The sequence below is a fragment of the Phyllostomus hastatus genome, unplaced genomic scaffold (genome assembly GCF_019186645.2).
Source record: "Phyllostomus hastatus isolate PE091 unplaced genomic scaffold, TTU_PhHast_1.1 phas_contig_198, whole genome shotgun sequence".
Lineage (NCBI taxonomy): Eukaryota > Metazoa > Chordata > Mammalia > Chiroptera > Phyllostomidae > Phyllostomus > Phyllostomus hastatus.
In genome coordinates this window covers 7092570-7106988 of record NW_025333715.1, presented here as the reverse complement: position 1 = coordinate 7106988, position 14419 = coordinate 7092570, and the positions used below count along the sequence as shown (strand labels likewise).

General features: G+C 64.5%; 1 protein-coding gene across 2 annotated transcripts in view; it reads right to left on the bottom strand.

Annotated features, from left to right (window-relative positions):
- Positions 1 to 68: 68 nt before the first annotated feature.
- The window catches only part of PLA2G6 (phospholipase A2 group VI), a 49129-nt gene continuing 34778 nt past the window's right edge, over positions 69 to 14419 (bottom strand). Inside the window, exons 6-17 of one of the 2 annotated variants that reach the window (XM_045834802.1) lie at positions 13871 to 13967; positions 12594 to 12776; positions 11171 to 11279; positions 9925 to 10095; positions 8066 to 8144; positions 7007 to 7170; positions 6621 to 6771; positions 2986 to 3122; positions 2437 to 2591; positions 1684 to 1851; positions 1084 to 1157; positions 69 to 924 (exon numbers count right to left, since the gene is read on the bottom strand). In XM_045834802.1, the coding sequence (XP_045690758.1) occupies positions 780 to 924; positions 1084 to 1157; positions 1684 to 1851; positions 2437 to 2591; positions 2986 to 3122; positions 6621 to 6771; positions 7007 to 7170; positions 8066 to 8144; positions 9925 to 10095; positions 11171 to 11279; positions 12594 to 12776; positions 13871 to 13967 (1633 nt within the window). In that variant the 3' untranslated portion in view covers positions 69 to 779. The remainder of the gene's footprint in view (positions 925 to 1083; positions 1158 to 1683; positions 1852 to 2436; positions 2592 to 2985; positions 3123 to 6620; positions 6772 to 7006; positions 7171 to 8065; positions 8145 to 9924; positions 10096 to 11170; positions 11280 to 12593; positions 12777 to 13870; positions 13968 to 14419) is intronic. The other variant, XM_045834803.1, reaches the window with a different exon arrangement.

Below are 14419 nucleotides of genomic sequence, written 5' to 3'. Positions count from 1 at the left end.
AGACATGCGAGTGGGCACATGAAGACCACGGCCAGGCTGGAGGACAAGGCTGCAGGGAGCACTCACACCACAGCACACACAACCCAGGGCAACGGGAGTCAGACCGTTTATTTCACAGTCTGGGCCGGGCCAGCCCCGCCCCGCCCCACCCCGCCCCGCCGATGAACCAGTCCTGTCGGGAAGAATAACTTAAGTCTCAGGAGCGACCGTTGGGAGCTGGAGCAAGCTCAAGGGGCGGGGCGGGGTGGCTCTGAGGGGTGCAGGTGGCTGGGCCGTGTACTAGGGGGCAAAGTTGAACGAGGTACACACTCCTTGAGCGTGGGCTGTCCCTGCTGCTAGGGCGGGTGGTGGCCGGTGTCTGTAGCTTCTCCAGCCCCGCCCACCGGGGAGAAGGCAGAGGACGGGCGGGTGGGGCAGCGGCACCCCCAGGGGACCTGGGAGAGCCGAGGGCTGGGGCACAGCTGGGCGCCCCTGGTGTTTGACACGAGAGGTTGAGGGGCCTGGGAGTCAATTGTCCTCGGCAGGCAGGGAGCAGGCCCCGGCGAGACTCCAGGGTGCGACTCCAGGCTCTGTGGGCCTGGAGCCACAGAGAGCGCCAGAAGGCCGGGACAGAGGGGGAGAGAGGCCTGCGGTCCCAGCCTCGGGCGGAAGCCCAGCGCCCCGAGGCCCCGCCTGTGGACACAGCAGCCCGGCCTGGCGCTGCCCAGCGGTGTGGTGCTCGGGCCTCAGCCACCTGCCCAGCGGGGTCGGGTGGCGGGCGGCGCTGGGGCCTGGCGGCCCTACGGTGACAGCAGCGACTGGACGAGCTTCTGGAACTGCTCTCGGTGCTCGTAAATGTAGACCTCGGTCTCCCAGAGGGCGCCGACCAGCACCGAGTCGCTGACCTCGTCCAGCATGATGTCCATCCCCAGCTGGGGGTTCAGTCTGCCCAAGTCAAGGAAAAGGGGTCACCCAGGACTCTCGGCTAGGATTTGGAAGAGGAAAGGTCTGTGCCGAGGGTGGGAGTGGGGAAGGTCGTCAGACCCCGCCGGGCTGGGGGGCGGGGTGGGGAGGGGGCTGAGGGCCGGGCGGGCGGAGACCCACCTGAAGTACTGGATGCCGACCATCTCGCACCAGGCCCGGGCCCGGTCCACGGCCCGCCCGTCTGGATCCGTGCACTGGCGAGAAGCAGCCCCCGTGAGCACCCAGCACACGCCGCACCCACAGCGCCTGCCTGGGACCCCCGGGTTCCCCTCTGGCTTAGCCACGGTCAGTGGAGGGACTCTGGGCAAGTCCCAGAGTCGCTGCTGGGCTGCAGCAACTGTCCCAGTTGTGTAAGCAGAGGGACACAGTCTGTGGCTCTGACAGGTGCTCGGCAGGGCCCTTTTAGGGTCAGCGAGCATGGTGGGGGCGGGCGGGTGCTGCGGGGACAGGCCTCCACGCCCCCCCGGGACCCCACCCCCGCAGCTGTGGTCCACCCGATTTTCCAGGCTTCCGCACGGGGCTATTTGGAGGAAGGGACCCACAGCTACAACTTGAGACCCCACTGGAGGTGACCCCCGAGGGTCCCTGCTGGTACAGAGACTCTGCATCGGGGACCCCCTGCCCTAGGCTCGCTAGAGAGGGCTGGGGGAGCCTCCCTGACACCCAAGGTGCCCCGGAGAGGTGACGGCATCATCCTGGCGCTGAGAGGCCCATACTCACGCAGTCCACCACCATTTTGCCCAGTTCCCTTGCTCCAAAAACAGTCTTGGCCAGTTCCCAGGGGTTGCTGGGGCGGAAGACGTCCACACAGGTCACGGGTACCTGTGGGGACCTCCCTGTCCCCAGAGAGACGACGAGGGAGAGTTTCTTCACCTTGTCACCCTGACCCTGATGGAGGCAGGACAGGGGTGGTGAGAGGAGACCTTGCCCTGGTGGGCCTTTCCCAGGGGTGTGACAGGCCCAACTCTGGGGTCCCGGGAGCATGAGGAGATGGGCGGGGCCTCCTGCGGCAGCAGCCCTTCCTGTCCTGCCTCCGCCTTTGCCCCAGAACAAGCGCTGCGGCCTACCTGCTGGGTGACCTTGTTGAGCCACTCCCACCCGGGGTCGTGGTCCGCAACGGGAGGCAGCTTAGATGGATGATGTCAGACCACCCTTCCTCGTCCCACAGCCTCCTCCTCCAGAAAGCCTGCCCTGCTCGATGTGGCCCCTAGAGGGCGCTCACCTCTCTGAAGGCAGAGCCCCTGCTTCCCCATCCAGGGGCTGCACCCAGAACTTAGGGATGGCCCCAGCGGTGACCAAGGCCAGCAAGGATGTGGCACACTCGGGGTCAGGCACTGTCCTAAAGACTCGACACGCAGGAGCGCAAGGAAGCCTCCGGACAGGCCCCAGGCCGGTGCTGTCGGTGAGCCCGCTCAGAGGGGCGGGCAGAGCCGGGACCCAGACCCAGAGGCTCCCACACCACTTAGTGCTCACCTTGCGGATCATGTCCTGGTTGTACTCATGGATCTCCGTCATGGCGTCCAGCGTCGGGTTGTTGGCCAGCAGCCCGCCGTCCAGGAAGCGCCCAATAGGCCGGAAGTAGGTGGGCGCTGCCCCGCTGCTCCGGGCCGCCTGCCACACCAGCTGCTCTGCGGGTGGGGGAGGGGGTGGCTCGGTGGGGCAAGGGGCTGGTGTAAGCCCGAGCTCTTTGGAGCGCGGTGGGTGTGGGTGAGGGCGTGCAGGCTGCGGGACCAGGGAGACGCAGGGAACTCTTCAGGAACAGGCCCGACAAAGCCGTGCCGTCCGGCCCTGCCAGCCTGGCAGGAGGCAGGTGTGGCTGAGGACCACCGGGGGCCTCCTCCGGCCTGTCTGAGGCCCGACGCCTCCCCGGCTCTGCCCGTCCTCAGCCAGAAAGAACTCAGGGCAGCAGGTGAGAGGGTGGGGGGCTAGGGGTGCCCAGTGGCAAGCCCACGACTCCCACCCACCGCCCCGCAGCCTTGCCGGCCAATCGCTTCCCACAGATGCTTCCCACACTGTTTTCACCTGAGGGGTGAGTCGGAGGCTTTAGGTTAATGTTCTGGCCGAAACGAGGCTCCCGCACAGACTGCGGGGCCTCGTAATTCCGGAAGAGATGGAGCTCGGCCGGCTGCCGGTCGGACAGCGTCCCCGTCAGCATCACCCTGCAGAGAGGCGAGGGCAGGACAGCTGAGGCCCCTGTCCCTCTGCCCCTGGCAGTCCACTTGCGGGAACTCACCCCCGGGGCGCTGCCGCACGCGTGGGGGTGGGCACGCATGAGGGTCTCAAGGGCGGCACCGCTTGTCAGAGCAAACGACCGGCCGCGAGGGAGCTGCCACCTGCGGGGTGGGGGGGTCTCTCCGCACGTACTGATGGGCAGCGGGCGCCGAGCGGCGTCGCGGTCACTGGGCAACGAGGCCCAGGACGGCGTGCACAGCACGCCGCAGCTCATTTCACTTAAAAGCGCAGAGCTGACGAGATAGAAGGGGGCCGCCGGGGGGGGGGCCACTCCTAAGGGTGAGCGGGGCCCGGAGAGGTGAGCGGGGCGCAGACACGGCTCCGAGCCGAGGGCGGGCACCGGCTCAGTCAACGCGTCCGTCAGGGTGGGCGGCACACAGGGCCAGGGGGACGATGTCGGACCCCAGGGCCCCCCGAAGGCTGGGGGTCTAGTGAGAGACCCTCCCTATGTTAGGCTGGGACCCCAGAAGGCTGCACTCTCGGACAAGGGGGACCAGAAATAAACCTGCCCCTGTCCCAGGCCCGCAGGGGGTGCGGGGAGTTGCCCCGGCCAGGGGCAGAGGAGGGAGAAGACACTCCCCGAGGAGGAACAGCCACGACTCGCGCTCCTTCCGATCGGCATCGCCGGGGCAAGTCTCCAAACGTGCACATCAAGAATCGCGTTAGAGTGGCCCTAGACGGGCGTGGAGCTGGGGGCCTTAAAGAGACGGCACAGGACACCCTGAAGGCAGGCGCCCTTACTCCGGCCTCACAGGGTCTGCGCATACTCTTCTTCGGCACGAAGGCACACCACACAGGTAACAAGTGCAGGGGCGGAGGGGCGCACCGTGAAATAAAACACCATGGACGTGAACCAGCAAAAGCCAGCGTGAACAGTGGAACACACCCACACAGAGTGCAGACGTCTGCATCCTCAGAGAGTATGAAAGAGTCATTCTGACAACGTTTACAGGCATCAAGGGCAAGCCCGATACAACACCTTCAGGGAACAGGAAGCTATATGTAACGACCTAGAATATGTGAAGAACCAAAGAGTACTTCTAGAAATTAAACAACAAACCAACAGGAAAAAAAAAAACAACCCCAACTCAGTGGATGTGGGAAATGGAGATTTAGATGGAGCCGCAGAGAGACTTTGTGAACTGGAAGACGGGAGAGTGGGAATTACCCAGAATGCCACTCAGAGCGGCCAAGCGACAGAAGGCAGAAGCACAAAGCGCAGCTGAGAGACACGGAGGAGAGGCCGGTCTAACCGTGTCTCGTTGGGGCTCCAGAGGAGCGGGCAGGAGTGGGGACGGCGCGGAGGCGAGCGTCAGCGAGACGGCTCCCTGGGCTGGGGAGAGACGCTGGTCCGAGGACGGCAAGAGACTGACAAACCCCCGTGCAGGGGGAGCGGGAGGGGATCCGCGTTGGGATGTGTCCTAACACAACTGGCCGCAGAGCACGAGACGCAGAGAAGCACGTTGAGGCGTCCCGAGAAAACAGGCCAATGGCCTCCGAAAGAGCACTGGTCAGACCGGAGCCGACTTGATCTCGGACTCGACATAAAAGGAACAAACTATACGAAGGAAAACGTTTATAAGTTCTCCTATGTTGAGAACACCTGTTCACCACCAAAACACCTTACAGAGAGCGAGAAGACAAGCCGTGGAGTGGGAGAAAGATTTCAAATCCACACACCCGTCAAAGGACTAGTTTTCACAAAATAAGAAAAGATCATTAAGAAGCCTCATAATCCCCAAATCACACAACCCAATTTTGCCCAAAATCGGCAAAGCGCTTGAACAGGAACAGTTACAAAAAGAGGAAATCCAAAGGGCCTTGAAACCTGTGATATGAAAAGCTGTTTCAACCTCCCCAGTCATCAGGGAGACGAGAATTCAAAGCACACAGATATACCACCTAACACCCCCCAGGTCTGTAAAGGCAAAAATGCTGGACAATTTGCAAAAATGCAGAGCGACAGAACTCTCAAGAAAAGGCAGATGGGGTGAAAACAGAAACCAGCCCTCTGGAGGACGGTTGGGCAGGACCTGATGGGGTGGCCGGGCGCCCCGACAGTCGGCAGCCCCACTCCCAGGCGCATACACGCTCCAGGGCACCTGTACACGCGCGGGCCAGAAAGCAAGCCCCACGGGGGTCGCTGCAGCTCTGTCTGCAAGAGCTCCGACCTGGACGCAGCCTGCGTGTGCGTTGGAGGGACTCAGAGAAGCAACTGTGGGCCGTCTGATGAGGGAGGAGGACGGGGAAGCACAGCCCGCCCCCAGCCGCAGGGCCCGTGCTCCCAACCCAGCAGCAGCGGTGTCGGGGAGAGAGCACACACAGAACGACTCCTTCTGGGCCCGGGAAATCCCGCTGCAGTCAGGGGAACAGTGGCTACCCCAGTGGGACGGGAAGCTGTGATGGCGGTGGGGCATGTAGTCAAGGGGCTTCTGGACCTCTGGCAGGTGGTCACGTGAGCATTTGCTTCCTACTTATTCACTGATGTGGTTTTATGTCATTTTCTAAATGTAAGTTTTACTTCACCATAAAAAAGAGAAAAGAAATCCAGGATAAAATATACAAAAATGTTTTTAAAACACTGTCTTTGATTAGTTAGTCTTGGATGATATTTTCCAACTCTCCTTAAAAGACTATACATTATTCTTCAATGGGGGGAAAAAGCTTTACTATAAAAACAAATCCTCCCAAGCCCTCTAGGTCTCACTCACACTTCCCTTCCTCCAGGAAGCCCTCCCGGACCACCCCACCCTCAGCCCTCTGCCCCTTGCACGCACAGACAGCCAGTGATGAACACTTTCCAGTGGCAGGCTCTGGGGCAGGCGCTGTGCGAGGGGCTGGGGCTGCAGAAGAGACAGAAGCCCCCTGCCTGGCAGGCAAGATGGGAATGACACAGACAGTAAAGTGATTCCGGGGCGGGGGGTGCCACCAAGTAGCGGTGCTGGAGGCTCTTCCGGAACCCCTTGAACTAAGCCCGCACCGCCTTCCTTGTACGGCTGCCACCCTTTTGGGGCCCTTGTCTCCCAGCCACATGGCAAGCCTTGCCACCTGCTGCTCGCACCTGCTCCGCCCTCCCCGTCGTGTGCGCATGTGCTCACACACACAGGGATCCCGGGGAGCAGCCGTGCTCAGCACATTAGTCCTGAACGTGCGTCAGCTGAGAATCGACCCCCCTGCCCCTAGGTTGAGCCATTCGGGTGGGGAAAACATCCGATATGGGTGGAGGCTATTTTCCACCCCGGTCCTCCAGAAGTCCCTCGTTTCCTCGGGGAGAAGCCGCTCCGCCCTGCCCGCCCCCGCCCCCACCAGCTTTAATCAGACCGGGACTGGGAGCCTCGGCCCCAGAACAGCCAACGGGGCGTAGAGCTGGGGCCGCGGCCGCAGTGCCCCCCCCCCCCCGCCCCACACACACACAGCAGGCTCACTTGGGCTTCCTGACGTCCGTCATCTTGGTGTGCTCGCCAAACTCCCGCTTCAGGAACTCCTCCAGGGGCCCCGACTCGTAGGGCCGCGAGCCCCGGAACACCTCGTCCTTCATGCGGAAGTACACGCCGCGCATGTAGGCCATGGACTTGCCTAGGGACAGGGGCGTCGGGCGGGGGTGGGGAGAGGCACCGGGCCCGAGCACAGTGGCCACAGGCACTGACCGAGCCCCCCGCCCCGCACCTGCCCCCGCAGGTGGACGCCTCCTCGAGCGGCCCAGACAGCTCCGTGAAGGACGTATCACTTGAGTCTAGGCAAGTCCAGCCCAGAAGCTGACCAGTCCTGACCCCGACCCGCCCTGCACCCGCCGTCCAGGGGCCACCCTCACTGTGCAGAATGGCCAGGGCCAGGATGCCTCCCGTGCTGGTCCCGGCCACCCAGTCGAACAGGTCCTTGGTGGCGATGCCCGAGGCCTTCTCGATGGCGATGAGGAGCTGGATGATGACCAGGCCTTTCACACCCCCTCCGTCCAGGCAGAGCAGGTGGTCGTGGCTGCGGTGGGGACGGCAGCGGGACGGGGGAGGGCTCCGTCACAGCCCAGCACTCCACCTCTGCACTCAAACCCCCGACCCTGGGCGTCGCTGCCGGGGCAGCTGTGTGAGCACACGGAACCTGTGCCTATGGGAGCCTGCCCTGCCCCCTGCCGGGGCTGGCATGGTGGCCCGGCCAGGAGACAGCCCCCAGCCGCAGAACGCGCCTGGCTTGGAAGACCTGGGCCTGTCTCTACTCTGACACTCACTCAGTGTGACCTTGAGAAGGACTCAACCACTGGGGGACTCAGGTTCTGCGGTCACTAAGCTCTCCCTAGGAAGGCTGCTGGGGTGGGAGCGCAGGACAGCAGCAGACAGAGAGTAAGCCACCTCTATTGCCAGGGGAGGAGCAGGGAGAGCTGCCCATGAGAACCACGTCTATCCCGGTGGCCGGCTACGCTGGTGGCGCTGGTTCTGGGCCTGGGACTGTCGCCCAGGACGTGACGTGGGCCTCTTCTCTGTTAGCCCACCACGCAGGCCTGCCTCCTGCAGCGGGTCCGGGTGCACCGTGGGGCTCGGGCAAGCAGCCCAGTCCACCAGCTCAGTGCAGGGAGGCAGGGTTGGGAGCAGGCCCTGGTCTCTCCAGAGGGCTGTGGGCCACCACCTCCCCCACAGCCGTGGCAGGGTCTCGGGGGAGGGACAGGACGGCAGCCAGCTCCATCGTGTGACCCAGCGCCTGCACAGCCGCTGACAAAGGAGCGGACCCAGGCTCTCTACAGATTCCGTCTTCCGGCTGCGAACCACAGGGGACTTGAGCCGCCCCGCAGGACTGCGGGCGGGCTGGACAAAACCGCAGAGCCCTCTGCGGACGCCCGGCGGAGGCCTCGCATGTGCGGTGCCCTTCCCTCCTCACTCACGTGCGCTTCTCGTCCCGCGTGGAGCTCAGGATGAAGGTCGGCTTCCGGGCCCGGGAGATGTGCACGAGGTCCTGCAGCTCTGCGGGCACAGGGCGGCTGGGCAGGGCCGGCTCGGGGGCAGATCTGAAGCTGTGCCCTCACCCCACGGTCCCCAGCGGGAGCTCGGCCTGCGGCCCCCAGGAAGAGCTCCTTGTCCCAGGAAGCAGCTGAGTCGGAGCCCACAGCCCCTCTGGAGACACGGCTGGAACGGATGGGAGCCCGCTGCCCTGGGAAGGGGCCCCAGCCGGCCCGGCCAGTGCCCGGATTTGCCTCAGCATCTGCCTCCCAAAGCTGCGAGGCCCGGGCGCCCGAGGGTCCTGTGCTCTGCGGCTCACAGCGCGGTTTCCTGCCCGTCCGCCCGGCGTGACCGACAACCCCCAGCACTGCAGCTGCTGTTCCCATTTCACAGACGAGGCTCAAAGGGGTCACATGACTCGCCCAAGGTCACAGCCAAAAGGGCTGAGTCAGGATGCGCCTGGGCATTTAACCCCATGAAGGGAGGGAGACGGCCCAAGCAACTCTTCAGAGGCCCTGCATCCTGACCCTTCTGGAAACCTCCTCAGTGGCCTCGACTTGGATGCGCCCGTCCACTCCGTTCATGTGCCCAAGGCCCACCCTGTCCCCAAGCTGCCCTCCTGACGAGCAGCCCGGCCCCAGGCGGCTGGCGGCAGAGCCACATCTTCCGGCCTGACGGGCCCCCCACAGCACTGTGCGCCGAGTCTAGAAGCAGGCAGCAGGCAGCAGGCAGCAGGGAGCAAGACGGTAGGTGGCCCGTCACCAGGGCAAGTGGCCAGAGAGTGGGCAAGCTAAGCGGGAGACCGGCCAGGAGAGGTGGCGGACAAAGCGCCAGGCAGGGGTGGTAGGGAAAGGGGTGCGTGCTGGCTCGCAGCTGAGAGACGGAAGGAGGAGCTTGGCTACGGGGGACTCGGGGCATGGCGGGCTCTGCGGCCCCTCTAGGCCCAGGGCGTTACCCATCGGACGCCGCGCCCCGGGCCCACCATCCAGCCTGGCTTGGGAGACTGAATGCCTGCAAAAGTGAGAGATAAAGATGGGGGGCAGGCTCCGGGTGGGGGTGGGCAGGCGGAGGAGAGAGGCGGAGCTGGAAGGACTGACGGGCTGCTGGCCCTGCCTGTGCAGCGCCCCAGGCCTGGCTGGGCGATCCTGGGTGGGGGTGCCGGTGTCTGCTTCCCCAACAGCAAAAATGAAAAAGAGGCTGGCTTGCCAACCATGGGTTTCTGACTACCCTGATCGGGGACCCCACTCTCAGACAGTTGAGGGCCCGGGGTGGACTGCCCACAGGAGACCCAGAGTCTCCTCAGGGCCGCCTCCACGGAGCCCAGGACACCTGGGGGCCGACACTGGCTGCCTTTCCCGATCCCAAGCCCGTAAGCCACTGAGCTGAACAGGCCGGCGCGGGAGCGAGCACTCGGCCTCAGGCCCAACAGGGACGCAGCAGCGCTGCAGAAACACCCGCTGAAGCCGGAGGGCCAGTGGCTCTGGCACCCAGGGCTCCCAGGGGACACGGAGAGCCATGAAAGCGCTCACCTCATGGGTGCCAGGGCACACCCAGACCTGAGACCTGAGTCCAGGATGTCCTCTCCGGGGAAAAGCATGGTGGGGTGTGGGCCAGGGAACAACCCCCCCGGCCTCCGGGCTCCAAGAGCTGCTAGCTGCCCCCAGAGGCTAATGCACCCTGCCCGCCCGCCCGCCCTGCCTGTTTCGGGGGCTGCCGCACTGAGGCCCTGTGCTCCCAGGAGCTCTGATCTGGGGGCCTGGGAACCAGCTGGACAGCAGGGAACACGGGGCGGGGGAGGGCCTACCTAGGTTGTTTAAGCTGATTGCTGGTGGCAGGGGCTGAGACCTCTCCAGGGAACAGGAGAAATGCTGTGCTGCTGGGGAGCCCGGCTCCGTGGGGGTCCCTGGGAGGAGTGGCAAGTGGTGGCTGGCCCCTATGGATCTCAGCAGGGTTAAGAGTACCTTCCTGGTGGCAACTGGCGACAGTGTGGGGAGGGGGAGATCGCACGGGGTCAGAAGTGATATCATCATGGGAGGGCAGGGTCCTCCCTTCCACAAACGGCCCCTCTCCCGTCTGCCAGGCTACCCGGGCAGGGCGCGCAGGCTCCAGTCTGCTTCACCCAAAGCAGCTTCCTGGGCCTGGGGGAGACCCCAGCTGGGCCATGCAAAACAGAAGGAGCGGCCGGTGGTGCCCCGCCTGACTGTTCTGGGAACTCTGTCTTTCCCTCGGACCCTGGTGGAGAGAACAAGACTCCCACCTCCCAACGCTGCAGTCCTCCCAAGTGCCGGAGGGAGCGTCTCCTGCAGAGCTCAGAGGGACTGGCCGGCTGGCCAGCCAGCGGGGATTTACTCCCCTCTGACGAACGGGATGACGGAAAAGGAAGCCACAAGAAACAGTGTGCCCATGCACACACGCGTGCTTGCGCACACGGGTGGGTGCACACCCACAGCAAACTCCACAGCTCCCTGAAACCCTCCAGGGGGGTCCAGGCTTCGGGTGAGAAGAATCTGTTTTTTCCAGCCCAAGGCCAAGGTCTCACTAAGTGAGCATGGGGTGCATGCAGCCTGCCTGTGAGCATGGGCATGCATGCACACATGAGTGGTGTAATGCATGCAGCCTGCCTGTGAGCATGGGACATGCACGCACACGTGAGTGATGTAATGCACACAACCTGCCTGTGAGCACGGGGCACGCATGCACACTAATGCAGGGTTCCATCAGTGGATTCCCCAAGGCTGAGGAAGAAGGCTGTGGTCCCCTCTGTCCCGCTCCCTGCACCCTGGCACGCTGGGGTGGGACGGGCCGCACAGGAGAGGACACTGGCTGAGCAAGGCCCTTGGCGGGCTCCATCTCCTGACTGGTCAGGGACCCAGGTCTTGGGAAAAGGAAGCTTCCAGTCTCAGCCTCCCAGGGCTTCCTAGAAACCCTGCGCAGGGAGCCAGGGGGTGGGCGCAAACAAGATGCTGGCACCTGGGAGCTGGGCCCTCCATCCCCAGCCCGGCTCCCCACCATCCCTGCCCAATGCTGGACCCAGAGAGGTGAGCACATACGTTTGCTGATCTTGGAGGCTATGAAGGCAGGAGTCTCCCCAGAGTCATTTGGGGTGTCCACCTCTGCCCCGAACACAATGAGGGCCTTGACCATCTCCACGTTGTCTTTCTGTTGGGGGTGGGGGGTGGGAGGCAGGTATGCAACAGCTCAGGAAAACGAAGAGGAAAGGGACTCTGGCCTCTTCCACCCTACCCATCAACTCGGTGGGCTTCTCGCTGGCCCTCAGCACGGGAAAGGACACTGGGACCTTTGACCCCCGACCCCACCGATCTGGTGCTTCGAAGTCCACACTCTGAAGGCTGGTGCCCTGACAAGCAGGCTTAGCGCCCCCAGGTGAGGGTCTCGGAATCCAGGCAGAAGCCGGCAGCACTCACCCGGTCTCCAGCCTCACCAGCTCCTCCTCACAGGAAACAACACAGCTATGACCCCTGACCCAGGGACCATGGGGACACTGAAGGGTCAGCTGGTGATGGCAAGGAAAGGGAAGGCTGTCTGCCCGCCTGGTCCAGGGTGCCAGTCCTGGGGGGGGTGACCCAGTGCCCGTCCCCCGTGACGGCAGCCCCCAAGGGTGCTCTCCCCACACACAGCACTGTGGTTACCGCCGGGCGGCGGGGTGGGGGTGCACGGCTTGGTGTCCCAGAGCCAGCCTGAAGACTGGCAGCCGGGAGGCCAGAGCTCTGGTCTTATTACCTCCCGCTTCCCAGGGGCCCTTTCCCTCCCTCAAGGACGAGGAGGTGTGTCCAGAAGGCAGCTGTTTGAACAGCGGTTCACACACCATCGGATTCACACAGGCACAGGTAAGTATGTGTGTTTCAAACACCTGTGACGTGGCTCTTTTCCAGTCACCTTTCCTCCGTGGTGCTGGTTTGGCCACGCTGGGGTAGTGATACAACATTCCCTTCAAAACAAACCTAAGTCTAACAACAAGCCGACGCACAGAAACAGTTAAGCACCCCCTTGTAAAAGCAGTTCACGAGTGTGCTGCAGCCCGAGAGACGGCACTGCGGGGCCTTCACGGGCGCAAACCGACGCCCACCGTGGGCCACCCAGGCGTGGAAGCCGGCCCCGCCCCCGGGGACCTGAGAGGAGATGAGAACGACAGGCAGGGGGGCGCTGCTCCCTAAGGACAGAGGGGAGGAGGACGACCCCTGCGGGGCGCTCGCTCCGGCCAGCCTGCACCTGTCACTCAGATGTCCCTCCTGGCCACCAAGGGTCCGCCACGGACTCCTCTCGACCACACTGCCAGGGGAGAGCGGACACCTCCGTGCCCCGGGGAGGCCCCGAGGCCGACAGAGGGCACACGAGCGCCCACGGCCACGGTCAGTGCCGGGGCTGGGCCTTCCCCTCTCACGTCTCATGCCGCGTTCGCGGGCGCGGAGGAGACGCACACGCGCCGGCCCCCCCTCCCCCCACGCGGCTCACCGACATGGCCAGGTGCAGCGGCGTGTTGCCGTGCTCTCCGCGGGCGTCGGCGTGGGCCCCGTGGGTCAGCAGCACCATCACGCAGTCAAAGCGGCCGCGCATCACCGCCACGTGCAGCGCAGTGTTGCCCGCAGAGCTGGTGCCGTTCACGTCGCTGCCTCGTTTCAGCAGCAGGCGGGCCATCTGTGGGGGCAGGGCCCCAGCCCCGGTCAGCCGGGCACTGCCACTCCCCCCCTCAGAGGGCAAGTTCCAGCAGCGGAAGGGGCCTGGGCGGCAGGCCCCGGTCCTGCGGGGTGGCTCTGGGCCTGGGTCCCACGCCATCAGCACCCAGGACTGGGGCACAAGAGCCGAAGGTGTGCCCACTGCTTTCAGGGGCTTCCAAGGCCTCCTCTGGGGCCCGCAGGGCCCACGCCTCCCTGCAAAGGTCCCCCCGCCGGCCCGGGCCCGGCCCCAGAACAGCCCCACCCCTCGTCACCTCCCCTGGGACCCTGAAGAGGCAGACACTTGGCAGCACACACTCCTGCCCCGCAGCGGCCCCGAGGAGGGAGCCTGGATGTCGGAGCCCCAGGCGCTTGAGCAGCGCCGCTGCCTCCCAGCTGTCTGAGCGTGGGTGGGTCACTGCGCCCCTCTGTGCCTCAGTTTTCTCTGCTGTAAAATGGGAATGCAGGTCCCCCCCTCATCGAGGTGGTGACAGTGAGTGACAAAACATACAGAAAGGGGCCTGACTCCGGTGGCCGGCTCCTGGCATGCAGACGGTGCCCTGCAGGGGCCGGCATGTCCACCTGCTGGCCCGTCACGGCCAGGAGCAGGCCGCGCCCTCCGGGGCCATCTGAGCCGTGCTCCCGGAGGTGAGAGACCAGAGCCCTCTACCCTCCCAGGGGGCCGGAGCGGGGCTCGGGGGCGGGGGGAGGCCCCAGAGGAGATGCCGTGGGAGGAGGTGGCGGCAGCATCTCCATCCACCGCCGCCTCTGCGTGCGAGGCACCTGACGGTTTATGCAGTTTCCTCCCGCACCACCCTGCTGACCCCACACCTCCAGGGGCAGGACCTCGGACACCCAGCGCACACAGGAGAAAGCCACAGGGGGGCACTGTCACTGCGCCAGTGAGCAACGCCAGGGTGTCATCTCTCCTTGGGCTTGTCTGCCGGCGGCCCACTGTGAGCGCAACCCCCAAGCGCCAGCCTTGGGGTCCCCTCAGGAACCTCCTTCCTCAGGCGGCTGAGAGCGAAGGCCCCGGGGACCTGCCCCCTGCCCACCACTGCCCTGGACTCCACCTACCTCCGCGTTCTTGGCCCAGTGGAGGGGGCTGGCGCCGTAGCGTGGGTCTTTGCTGTGCACCTGGCTGCTGTCCATGTTGATGATCATCTCAGCACACCTGGGGAGAGAGGAGCCCGGGGAGTGAGGACGGCCGGACGCAGCCTGGAGCCGGGAGAGGTCACGACTGAGGGTTTCATCCACTGGTTAGGGCGGGTTTCTGCAAATAAAGCTGCAATGACACCAACAGCGCAAACTGTGGTATGTCTAGGGCATCATGAGCCTCTCAAGGCACAGCTCACGCCCCTTCCTCCAGGAAGCCTTCCCTGATGATGCTAATCGGCAATGATCACTCTCACTGGCGCTGGCTTGAGAGTCCGACGGGCTTGGTGTCAAGCCCCAGCTTCCTCCCTGGTGATCTCGTTCAGCTGCAACACGGGGACTGTCCTACAAGGACTGGGTGGGAGTTTAAGGAGACCAGGAATTTCAGCACCTGGTTCTGGGCCTGGCCCTCCATTCCCCAGCCCCCCGGAAGCACTGCTTACTGTGGCAGTGCTCACACTAGCCCACAGG